Source organism: Ochotona princeps, chromosome X (assembly GCF_030435755.1).
Source record: "Ochotona princeps isolate mOchPri1 chromosome X, mOchPri1.hap1, whole genome shotgun sequence".
NCBI lineage: Eukaryota > Metazoa > Chordata > Mammalia > Lagomorpha > Ochotonidae > Ochotona > Ochotona princeps.
The window spans coordinates 66,108,479-66,121,451 of NC_080865.1; the positions used below are offsets into that span (position 1 = coordinate 66,108,479).

At 40.2% G+C, this 12,973-nt stretch overlaps 1 protein-coding gene across 3 annotated transcripts in view; it reads left to right on the forward strand.

Annotated features, from left to right (window-relative positions):
- The window catches only part of CENPI (centromere protein I), a 53,571-nt gene that overhangs the window by 13,246 nt on the left and 27,352 nt on the right, over positions 1 to 12,973 (forward strand). For 2 of the 3 annotated variants that reach the window (XM_058659194.1, XM_058659196.1), the window contains 8 exons: positions 185 to 231; positions 4,528 to 4,617; positions 4,944 to 5,072; positions 5,223 to 5,390; positions 5,551 to 5,671; positions 10,208 to 10,299; positions 11,747 to 11,864; positions 11,958 to 12,022. In XM_058659194.1, coding sequence (XP_058515177.1) covers positions 185 to 231; positions 4,528 to 4,617; positions 4,944 to 5,072; positions 5,223 to 5,390; positions 5,551 to 5,671; positions 10,208 to 10,299; positions 11,747 to 11,864; positions 11,958 to 12,022 — 830 coding nt within the window. The remainder of the gene's footprint in view (positions 1 to 184; positions 232 to 4,527; positions 4,618 to 4,943; positions 5,073 to 5,222; positions 5,391 to 5,550; positions 5,672 to 10,207; positions 10,300 to 11,746; positions 11,865 to 11,957; positions 12,023 to 12,973) is intronic. The other variant, XM_058659195.1, reaches the window with a different exon arrangement.

The following is a 12,973-nucleotide window of genomic DNA, read 5'->3' on the forward strand; positions in this document are numbered from 1 at the left end:
GTGGAAATTGTTTTTTAGTATTTTATAGAAAAGTATTTGCTTAATGAAATCACTAAACAGTATTTCTGGGTTTTTTTGGTGTATTTTAAGAAGAAACTGCTTGAACTACATGGTTGGTAAATGTAACTGGTTTCTTTTTATTTTTAATCAAACATATAAAACTTTTTCTCTTTACATTTTGCAGTTAAGCCATTTCGTGTGAGAAAACTGCTTGATCTTCAGGCAAAAATGGTGAGTACCTAAAAGACCTAAGACTGCCCATTGTTCTGCATGCTAGGCTTTCGGGATACAAAAAGAGTCAGATAAGTCAATATCTAAAAGGAACTCACATTCTGGAGAGCTCAGCCAACAAAATTAAAAAAAAAAAAAGCAGCAAGGGGGAATTTTGATGATTGAAGGAAAGTTTAAGGGACAAAGAGAAATTAAGGTAAGTAAAGAAGGGAAGGACTGCTGGAGGGAAGTACATGATGTGATTTCAGGAGCAGACACTAATTAGGGATGGAACCGAGTTGGTGTGGCTGAAATGTTAGGGAGTAGCTGGAAGTCAGCAGTGAGTGTACAGGTTTCTGCTTGTTTTGCTTTTTGTGGATGGGTTCTTTAAAAGCGTTTCAAGACATTCTCTTAAAATTTAATATATACTTTGACATTTATATCTTATCCTTACCTGCCAAGTTACAGGAGTCTGGGAAGCTGTGGGTACAAAATGTTTCGAAACAGTAGTGTCCATGTAGCCTTCATGTCTGCCTACAGGCATTCACATTGAATTGCAAACACAAACACACAACATACTTGTGCTTCTCCATGTGACGTTTCTTTTAGTACAATTCAACCAGTGATTGTCTTTTTTTTAAATAAATTTTACTTTTTATGATTACATGGTGGATCAGGGTCGGAAGGATTGAGGTTTAGGGAAAATTGAGTGTAGTCATTGCTTCCAAATTTGCTATTTCTTCTTGTTTCTGTGGGTAGGGGAGAGACAAAGGGGGAAACCACTGATGATTTCCACACGTTCCAATACCCAGGGATGAAGAACCGCCATTTCATATCAACCCAGAGTCTCAGTGTGTACATATTCTGAGGGTCTGTCCAACTGGTTTGGGTAGTTCTGAAATGCTGCCAAGTTCACCTATCCAAAGATAATGTCACCCTCCCAATGTCCACTGGCTCCATTCACCGAGATTTTTTGCTGTCATCATTTGTTTGGAATAGTTGTCCAGTTAGTTCTGTTCTTCTGCTACAGCACCAAATGAACTGCTAAATTCTCCTTTTCTGAAAGGGCCTTTTTTCCACTGCTCCACCTTTTTCATTAAGTACAACATGTTCTTGCAGGCAAGTCCAAGGGCTCAGGCTAGGCGTCCCAAGCATCGCTGGATCCCCCACCCTTGTAGCTCATAAATCCAGCACTTACCTCGCAGGCAGGACTGAGGACCCAGGCCAGGTGACTTGAGCCCTACCAAATTCCTTACCACTAGGGCTTATGAACTCAACATTCACATAGTAGGTGGGCCTCTGGATCCTGGCCAGGTGACCTGAGCCCCGCTGAATCCCCCACCCCTAGGGCACACGAACCCAGCACCCACCTAAAAGGCAGGCCCCAGGATCTGGGCCAGGTGACCCAAGCCCTATTGGTTTCCCTGTCCCTGGGGCTCAGGAACCCGGCCTCCCACCGTGCAAGTGGAGCCCAAAACCTAAGCCAAGCTATCTGAGCCCTGTCAGACCCCCCATCCCTGGGACTCACAAGCCCGGCTCCCACTGGGCCCAGGCTGGCATGACTTGCTTTACTTCAGTGTCTGCATTTCTATTGCACAACCTGTCCTAGTCTCATCTGCTCCTTGTTCCAACTCCTACTGGTTGGTTGCTGCAGCCTATCCCAGTCCAGTCTGATTGCTGTCCTGTTCCTAATATGAACTGCCCTGGTTTTCAGATCTGCCAATGGGTGTTATGTGTTGGCCCAGACTGGTCTGTCCCCAGACCTGACCCACATGTGTACTAGCAGGTACTGTAACCTGGCATTGTCTGGGCTGGTCCTTGCCTTACTTCTTGCGCTCACCTGCAGAGACTGCATTCCAATGAAGGAGTTTCCCAAGCTCCTCCATCGAGTCTCCTCCCAGTGCTAGTTCTCATGCACACCAGTGGGTTGTGGGCCCAGGTTGACTTTGTCCACCTCCTGTCCTGATGATAACAGTGGCCTTGCACAACCAGCCATACCCATTCTGGTTCTTGTTGTTGGTTGTTGCAGCCCAGAAATACCTGATCCACACCAAGACACAGTTTTCACATAGTTCAGTAGGAGTCAAGAGCTAGCCTGCCTATTCTACACCCAGCTTGGCTCTCACGAGTACCAGTGGGGGCTGAAATCAAGCCCAATCTGACGTTCCACAGTCCCAGTGCACACCTGCGCCGGTGCAGGCCGTAGCCATTTCCAGCCAAACCTGCTGCCCCCAATCCTACTCTCATCTTCACACAGCTGGGGCACCCCCTTAGTTCCCCAGCAAGGCTTGACCCCATCTGCATTTCTTGGGTAAGCCAGCAAATTGCAGTTCCACAGTGGTGAGCCCACATATCTCCCACAGATTCTGCTGTCAGACCCAGTTCTCTCACTCTTGTTCTCCCCTCCAAACCAATTTGGTGCCTGTCCTATAGATATAGATATAGATATAAATATAGATATACATACACACACACACGTAGTGGACTGATCAATGGAAGCTCCTCAGCTGTAATTCTTAACCTGGGCACAAAAACCACGGGTCATCTCTCATTACCACTTGTGAGATACCAACATTCCCCTGTAAATCAAGACCCTTCAAGTGGTGAGGGTGCACCACCAGGTGTCCCAAGGGGCCTCACCCGGGCCCTTTTCAGGGGAGCCACATGACCCTGCTACGGACCCCCATGTGGGTCAATAACAACAACAAAAAAAACTTCTAGGATGGAATGGTCCCAGAAGCGCACTGAGCATCCCTTCCCCACAGGGAGCCAGTATGCTCAGCTGTATGTACCTGAGCCAGTTAGAAAAGCCTCCAGGCAGGGGATCCTGCCGTGAGCGCCCCTACCCCAAGGCAGCCATGTGGCCCGGCTACAGGCACCCATGTGGGTCAAAAAAATGTTCTTCTTTCTTAACCTTCTATTTTAGCTTCATACATACCATATGATTTAGTGTCTGTCTGAGAATAGTAATTAATGGTAATGCTTAAGTAAAACATTTCCACAGAATAAGAGAAATCTTACCACAATATCAGCTCTTGCTGATTTGTAGTTATTAAAAAACACTGTATTCAAGTTTAAAAAATAACTTGACATTGATTGCATGATTTCATTCTAAAAGATACTTTTTCTATTTATTTAAAAGAGTGACAGGCACAGAAAAAGAGAGAGAGTTCTCTTCTATCTACTGGTTCACTGAGAGAGATTGCTATCTTTCATCTGCTAGTTCACAAACCAAATGGCTACAAAAGCCTAATCTGGGCAAGACTGAACCCAGGAACCAAAAACTCCATCCTGGTTTCCCACATGGGTGTCAGGGGATCCAAGCACTTGGATCATCTTGTACTGCCTTCTCAGGTACGTTAGCAGGGATCTAGATCAAAAGTGGAGTAGCGGGCTTGGTGTGATAGTGTAATGGTTAAGGTTCTTGCCTTGAACGCACCGGGATCCCATATGGGCACTGATTCTAGTCCCGGCAGCTCCACTTCCCATCCAATTCCCTGCTTGTGGCCTGGGAAAGCAGTCGAGGACCGCCCAAGGCCTTGGGACCCTGCACTTGCATGGGAGACCCAGAAAGAGGTTTGTGGTTCCTGGTTTCAGATCAGTGCAGCACCGGCCGTTGCGGCTCACTTGGGGAGTGAATCATCCGATGGAAGATGTTCCTCTCTGTCTCTCCTCCTCTCTGCACATCTGCCTTTCCAATAAAATAAATACATCTTTGAAAAAAAAAGTGGAGTAGTGAGGACTCTAATTGCTACCTGTTGGATACTGGTGTTGAGGGTATAGCTTGACCAAGTGTGGCACAGTGCCTGCCCCAGTATTGAGTTTTTTTGTTGTGAACTTGGTACTTTTGTTAAGACTTATTTTATTATATCCTGCTGCTTGACTAGTGAATACCGATTATGAAATTTCCCACTTAATATTTCAAGAATTATGATAATCATATTAATATTTCCTCTGATCTTAGCTTCTCTTCTGGACCTACTTCTTTGATGTCTAAATTGAGTAAACCTTGAGTTTTTATAGAAAGTATGAATAGTAAAACTCGGAAGATAGAATAGGAAGTGGAGAGAAAATGCAAGCAAGAATCAAAATAGGGTAAAAGGTCATAGAAAAGAAGATCACAGGTTAGAGACAGTTGTTTATGATGGTTGGTTTAATGTCTGGTTATGTACTCCTCAGTTTTCTCTGACTGTATCTCAGTGAAATCAGAGTCTGAATATGTATTAGTCTGTTATTGCTTTTTTTGTTCATGATATTTGTTTCTTCAGTTGTTACTGGCCACATAATTGTAAATGGAAAACTCTTATTTTATTTCAGGGAATACAGCCTCATCTCCAGGCATTGTTGTCAGTGTATAAGTTCTTTGTTCCTACTTTGATTTCTGTGTCTTTGCCTGCAAGGAGGAAGGTAAGAGATTAAGGACAGAAAAGTCTTAATTGAGATTGAAATATATCATTTCGGATAAAGTTAATGTACAAATTGGAACTAAAGTAATTGTAGTCTACTGCTTTAAGATCTAGTATATGGTGTCGTTTTGGGAAAGTTGTTTTAGGGATTGATTCTTTGTGTTGGTCCCATTTGATGCATTTAATGGATTCCTGATGATAAAAATCTTTAAATGGATTTGTATGGGTGCAAAAGATTTTATAATTAATATGCTTGAAAGTATTAGATTTTATGTCGCGGCAACTTATGCGTAACTACTCTCTTGAACTTCCCCTCCAAATGTATAGATTTATTTTAGGAACTCAGAGAATCTGTGGAAGACGGCTCTGCTTGCTGTGAGACAAAGGAATCAAGGTCTTTATACAGAACCTATAAAACTGATGTTAGGTCCAACTGAAATTCGTCCTCTGAGAAGAGTAAGTATCCAAAGTCCTAAATGACTTCTGTGGCTTTCTTTTATTAAATCTCAATACCCATTCAGACACTGGAGGAAGCTTAAGATACTTAAGTATATTTTAGTTGTCCAGGACTTTTTGTGTATATGTTGTTTTATGTTTCTCCTTTAGAGGTGGAAGTCTCACTCAATTATTCCAGTGCTAAACTCCAGTACCCACACTAATGAATGTGGAAAAAAAGAGATGAGTCTTTCTGACTGTCTTTGTAACAGTGGATCATTGCCACTAGAACAGCTTCGAAAATTCCCTCAACTCCTAGAGAACATCCATTGTTTAGAGGTATGTACTGGAATACATTCTCATTTACATTTGCTGTTGATCTTTATGGCCATTATTATTTGTTTATTATGTATTTCCTTTATGACGATTTCCTTGTTTTGCTGACCCGTTTTTCATTTACTCATAGTTACCTGTTTGGCTAATTGTTCTTTCTTTGCAGCTGCCTTCTCAGATGGGCTCAGTGCTAAATAACTCTCTGCTCCTTCACTATATCAACTGCATCAAAGATGAGTCAGTCCTACTGAGACTCTACTACTGGTTGAGTCAAACATTACAAGAAGGTAAGGAGTGGTATCTGAAAGCACTGGAAGAATAAGGACAGACGGAACAAGATAGGTTACCAAATGGCTTACTTTTGTAAGGTTCCCAATTTCTAAACAAGAAGATCCTTCACACGATGCAATTGTTTCTCTGATAACCATACATTCAGAACACAAATGCATCTTTTGTAATTTTAAGGTAATAAAAAAGAAGAGGTGTTAATAAGAAACACTGCTGCATGATCACCGGAACTCATTGAGTGGCTCTACTATTTTGGTGCCTGTCACATCTGAGGCTTCTTCATCTTTGTGTGTCTATAAACTTGCTATTAAACCCTCAGTCATCAGGTTAATGCGAACCAAACCCAGAAGAGAAAAATAAGTAAGCCTTACTTAATGTCAACTTATTTTGTAAGTGACATAAATGCTAATATGTGCCAACTAGAATATTTTCTGTAAAAGTTATTAGCATTTATACAAGCCAAATTTGTCATTAGATTATAGAATTAAATGGAAAGGGCATGAGGAGTCTTTCATCCAAGCCATTGTGAAATCTGATCGTTTACTTTCTCCAAGGATTTTCTAGAGACAGTATTTCTATTAACTAGGTTGATTGTTTCATTCCTCGGTAAGCAACTCTTAACTGTCAAGTGTTTGAATTAAGTTTGGCACAGACATTTGGCACAGCTGTTAAGACGTCCACATGCTCATGCTGTTTCAGAGTGTTTGGGTTTGAATTCCAGCTCTGCTTCTGACTCTTCCTTCCTGTTGATGCACACCCTTGGAGCTGGTGGTGATAGTTCAAATATTTGGATCTCTGACACCCTCTTGGGATCCCTGAGTTGATTTCTGTCCTGGACTCAGCCTGGTCTAGCCTAGACTGTTGTAGGTATTTGGGAATAAACCGGTAGATGAATGATAACAATTTTTATAAAAACAGTTAATTTTATTAGATCTCAAGCTAGCTCTACTTTTTCATTTTAGAAACTGTTTTCACAATATATAGGGACTTTTAAAAGATTTATTTATTTGTTTATATATTTATTTGAAAAGCTGAAAAGAGAAAAAGAAAGAATGCAAGAGAAATCTCCCATCTGCTGGTTCACTCCCCAGAAGACCACAATGGCCAGGGCTGGACTGGCCAAAGGCAAGAGCTTCATTTGGGTCTCGCACTATGGTTCAGGGATCCAAGTATTTGAGTCATCTTCTGCTCTTTTACCAGATGCATTAACAGGGATCTGGATGAGAAATGGAGCAGCCAGGCTATGAATTGGTGTCCATACGTACTGGCATCGCGGCCACATGGTGCCCACCCTGCTAACTCTTTTTACTCAGTCTTTCTTTAGAGATGATATAATAACATTTATTAGATTTTTACTTACTATCGCTTCTCGGCCTTTTGGCTAAGATGAAGTGTAGATTTTTACTTGCTAAATTTCTGTTGTTTATAGGTTACACATAGTTCAGTCTATAAAGTTTAGGGTACTCTTTAACTTTTAAAAAGATTCATTTATTAGAAAGGCAGCATTACAGAAAGAGGAGAGAGATGTTCGATTTACTGATTCACTCCCAAAATGGCTACAGGCTGGACAGACCAAAGCGAGGAGCCTAAAATTACATGTGTGTCTCTCACATGTGTGGCAGGGACCCAAATACTTGGACTATCTTCTGCTGCTTCCCCAGGTGTATTAGCAGGGCTCAATTGAAAGTGGAGTAGCTGAGAAGTAAACCTGTGTTCATGTAAGATGCTAGCATTGTGGGCTGCATCATAACCTGTGCCACAGTCCCAGTCCCAGTATTCTTATAATTCATGCAATTTATGTCTTTGGGGGTTACTACCAGAGGACTTCAAAAAGTGCAAAGTGCAAATTGCAAAGATAAAATTTATTGGGCCTGGCGCAGTAGCCTAGTGGCTTAATCCTTGCCTTGCATCTGCCAGGATTTCGTATGAACACTGGTTCGTGTCCTGGCTGTTCCACTTCCTTTCCAGTTCCCTTGCTTGCGACCTGGGAAAGAAGTAGAGGATGGGCCAAGTCTCGGGGCCGTGCACCCATGTGGGAGACCCAGAAGAAGCTCCTTGCTCCTGGCTTTGTATTGGTTCTGCTTAGGCCATTCTGCCCACTTGGGGAGTGAACCAGCGGATTGAAGATCTTTCTCTCTGTATCTCTTTCTCTCTGTATATCTGCCTTTCCAATAAAAATAAATCTTTTTTAAAAAAGTTGTTTAGTTTTAAATTTTTTGCATTAAAATGAACTTACCTTTTAAATTATGTTTTCCATAAACATTGTGAAGTACCTTTATGTCACGTAACGCTGATCACATTCATTATATGCGGAATATGCCAGCTTATTTTATCACTATAAGCTTTATCTGTGCTATTAAGAGACACAGTCTACAGTGAGTTGGCAAGATGTATGAGAGTGATGATTTATTGAATTTGTCATCAATTTGAAATATTAGTGGAAAGTGTGGATTTTATTTTTGTATTCTATAAACACTGTGTTTTTAAGGTTTATTTTATTTGAAAATCAGAGCTAGAGAGAGAGAGGGAGAAAGAAAGACACAGAGTGAGAGATCTTCCATTTGCTGGTTCACTCCCCAGATGGTTATGATGCCCAAGGCTGAACCTGTCCAAAACCAGTAGCATCTTTTGGGTCTCCTACATGAATGGCAGGGGCACAAACATTTATACTATCTTTTACTACTTTTCTTAGGCTCTAAGTAGGTAGCTGTATCAGAAGTGGAACACTTGGGACTTGAATCAGTGTCCATATAGGATGCTGACATTTTAGGCAGCAGCTTTACCCACTATACCACAATGCCTGCCATATTTGGGTGTGTATTGTGTGTGTTTTAATTTTTGATTTTTAAAAAAATTTTGCATGATACAATTTTGTAGGTTTATGGTTTCCTCCCTCGCGCTTCCTTCTTTTCTCCTCATTTTCCCCTCCCACCAGTAACATACTAGTGTATCACAGTAATATAATCCCTTAGTAACAGTTACCTTTTCAATCTGTTATTTGAGTATCACATGGCCTTGTGGATACAGGCAAAGGTAAAAAATTTAGTATCTTATTGTCAAGGCGTATTTAACTGTTGCATTGGGAGTCCTCCTTTTATGTGGGAGTAGATATGCATACTCAGTGTATCTTCACTTCCCAGTTTGGTGATCTCTATTATACAGTCCTATGGGAATATATGTACTTGATTACCTGTATCTATTTATTTTGTACTTTGCATAAAACAGACTGTCTTGTATCAGAGAGAAGTATGGTATTTGTCCTATTGGGCCTGGCTTACCACACTGAGCATAATGGTCTCCAGTTGGGGCCATTTTGTTGCAAAAGGTCGTATTTCATTCTTTGCTATGGATATGTCATATTCCGTAGAGTAGATGTACCACAGTTTCTTTCTTTTCTTTTTTTTTTTTGAAAGATTTATTTTATTTTTATTACAAAGTCAGATATACTGAGAGGAGGAAAGATAGAGAGGAAGTGGAGCTGCCGGGATTAGAACCAGCGGCCATATGGGATCAAGGCAAGGACCTTAGCCACTAGGCCACGCTGCCGAGCCACCACAGTTTCTTTCTTCACTCATCTGTTGATGGGGATCTGGGCTGTTTCTGTGTCTTAGGTACTGTGGCCTGTGCTGCTGTAAAATAGGGCTGCAGGTCACTTTCTTCTATGCAGATTTCATTTCATTTGGATATATGCATGGGTTTTATTTTTGTTATATAGCTTTTTTTTTATTAATTGCATTACATTATGTGACACAGTTTTATAGGTACTGGAATTCCCCTACCCCTCCCTTAACCCTCCCCCCATGGTGGATTCCTTCACCTTGTAGCATTACCACAGTTCAAGATCAGTTGAGATTCTTTCATTGCAAGCATATACCAAGCATAGAGTCCAGCATCTTATTGTCCAGATAAGTTCAACGGCTTGTTGGGGAGACCGTCTCTGGTCTGAAGGTAGAGCCGGCAGAGTATCATCCCTATCAATGAAAAGCCCCGACATAACATCAGCAACAATTTATAATGTTATGGAATTAATTGACATAGTATTGAGTAACCAACATGTTAAAAAAATTGCAAGTTCTTAACCACATCCTGTGACTACTTCATTGACATTTCAATTTTAGTTTATACATGACCGGGTTCTGTACACCTTAAAATGGCTATAGCTGTTGACATATATAGCTTTTAAAAATATTTATTTGAAAAACAGAGTGATCAGGAAAGAAAGAGAGACCTTTCATATGTTGGTTCATTCCCTAAATGATATAACAGTTGGGACTGAGCAGGTGGAACCCAGGAGCCCAGAACTCCATATGGGTTTTCCACATTTTAGCAGGGCTCCAAATGCTCAGCCATCTTGGCTGATTTTCCAGGTGCATTAGGAGGGAACTAGACTGAAAAAGGACTAGCCAGGATTTGAACTGGTGTTGCCTTATGGGATGCTAGTGTTGTAGTTAGCTGCTTAACCTGCTGTGCCATAACACCATCCTATATCTTATTATATTTTATAACCAAGTTCTTATATTTTATTTCTGCTCTAGAATGTGTTTGGTACAAAGTGAAAAATTATGAAAATGTAAAAGAGTTTACCAGCTTTCTGGACACGATCATCAGGGCAGAGTCCTTCTTACACGTAAGATTCTACTTTCTGTAGTTCCTGACATGTTTTTTTTATACAATATTTGCTGATTTTAAAGTTCATTACAAACACAGAAAAGTCAGGCATGCTGTTTTTAAGTCTTTACATTACTGGATTTGAAGAACGATTCTGTTAAATCATGGAAATAGAAGGGGAAGTTTTGTAATTAAAGAGAACAAACTGAACATTCAATACATGGAGTTATCCACTATAGTAAGTATGCCAAGGTCACTACTATGTTCTTATACCAAGCAGTGTTTGAATGTCATTTGTCTTCTAGTACATGGACTTTTGCCTGGGCCACCCTGAGTTGTACTTTAAATTGCAGCTTAGCTATTAACACCATCACATTTTACTCATCACTCCAGTCTGGGTTAACTCCTTGCTGTATGTGCTCTCATATTCCATTTGCTTACTCCTGTCATGCGTGTTCAGCTTCAATTTTTCTACACATTAGGAGCTCCCAGCAGACAGAAGCTATATCTAATCTTTCTTCATGTACAGGTTTAGCCCGATATCTCACACAAATAAGTATTTGATAAATCTTAAGGATTTGTTGCAAAACCCTTTAATTGGAAGTTAAATGTGGATGATGAGAGTAGGAATGCACACAGGGATATTGGTTGACTTTTAGGTTTGCTGCTTGGGAAGATCGATAGCATTCACTAGGAATATGGGAAGAGCAAGCTTCCAAGGAAAGACACATTTAAGTGATCACTATGGGACATCTAAGAGATTGTATCCAGTAGACAGAAGATAATGAACCTATAGTTCAGGAATGAGATTTGAGTTGGAGATATAGATTTAGGACTCCTTATGATAAGGGTAGTCATTCTAGCTGTGATGTTGACAAGATTGCCCAGAGAATTCATGCCAGGACCAGAAGGTATAAGACAAGTCCTGGTCCATGCCACTAGGTAAGGACCGGGTTGACAAAGGAGCAAAGAGATAACTTGGATCCTCACTGTGATGGAACTATAAATGACCTTGACACTTGGGCTTCTCCAGATTATGGTGTCTAGAGATTAGATTTGTTCTGTGGCGTATCATGCAATACTAACCGTATTATCTAGCATTGCAAACATTTTAGCATCTAAATTTGCTGCATGTCCCCCAAAACAACAGATTTCATTTATCTTTAGAAATATTCATTGCAATTTACCTTTTTCCAGCTGATAATAAAGTCTTGTGTTTGAAAACTGCTTTGAAAGCAGTGGTAATGTATCCAAATATTAATCATTAATACATATCATTAATATTTCCCAATATTAATCATGCTTTTTATAAGGAAATCTAACATCTAATTTTGTTTGTTGATTTTACTGTATTGATGGCCAAAAAAGCGAAAAGATTTAAAAGCAAATATAGCACAAAATAAACTGACTGTTGAGGGAGTAATCATGACTGCTAAGTTCCATGTAAGGTTTTTCTTGTTTTACAGGAGGGATTTTATTCCTGTGAAGCGTTCCTGTATAAAAGCATTCCTCTCTGGGATGGCTTCTGTTGCCGGTCCCAAGTCCTGCAGCTTGTGAGCTGGATCCCTTTTAATAACTTCTCTGGTATGTGTCAATGAAAATTTAGAGGCATTTGATTCAATATAATATGAATCTAAAGCATTTTGAATAGTCTTTTGTTTTCTTTTTATTTCCTAGAGCTGAAACCACTTCTTTTTGACCATTTGGCACACCTTTTCTTTACATCAACCATTTATTTCAAGGTAAAAACAAATATGAAAACTGATCATACTTGAATTCAGTGTGAAATACTTTTCTACTGTCATTGGTAAATGATTTCAAACAGACATCACAAGTAGTAATTTTCTACCAGGATTCTCTTGGACTTTGAGGTCTTGATTGTTCAATTCAGAGTTACGTCTAGTATTGTGCCATTTTAGGGTTTTATTTTATATGGTGTTTCTGAACTGTTTCTACTTGTGACAAAAGACAAAGTAAATGAATAGGTGGCAAATGTATATTAAAAACATACTGGGGGCCCGGCGGCGTGGCCTAGTGGCTAAAGTCCTCTCCTTGAAAGCCCCGGGATCCCATATGGGCGCCGGTTCTAATCCCGGCAGCTCCATTTCCCATCCAGCTCCCTGCTTGTGGCCTGGGAAAGCAGTCGAGGACAGCCCAATGCATTGGGACACTGCACCCGCGTGGGAGACCCGGAAGAGGTTCCAGGTTCCCGGCCTTGGATTGGCACAACATTTGCCATTGCGGCTCACTTGGGGAGTGAAACAACGGATGGAAGATCTTCCTCTCTGTCTTTCCTCCTCTGTGTATATCTGGCTGTAATAAAATGAATAAATCTTTAAAAAAGAAAAACAAACTGGAAAATGCTTAGTTTGTTGTGATTTATGTTTTGATAGATTTTTCATTCTACAAATACTTGCTAAGGATTCTGCTATACACTAAATACTTTTTATTTATTTTTTTTTATTCTGGAAATACAGTGGTAGCCACAGCAAACAAAATTCCTTGGAACATTTGTATGTTCATAATAGTCTTTTTGTATAAATGCAATTGTTGCAACCTTATATAATAAAAAGACCATTTTGACTTCCAGGAGTTCCAGCTGAATGAATTAGAAAATTTCTTCTTGAACCATTCTTTGAATTCTAAAAGAGTGACAAAATTAAGTAATATTTATTTTATAGTTTTTATACTTT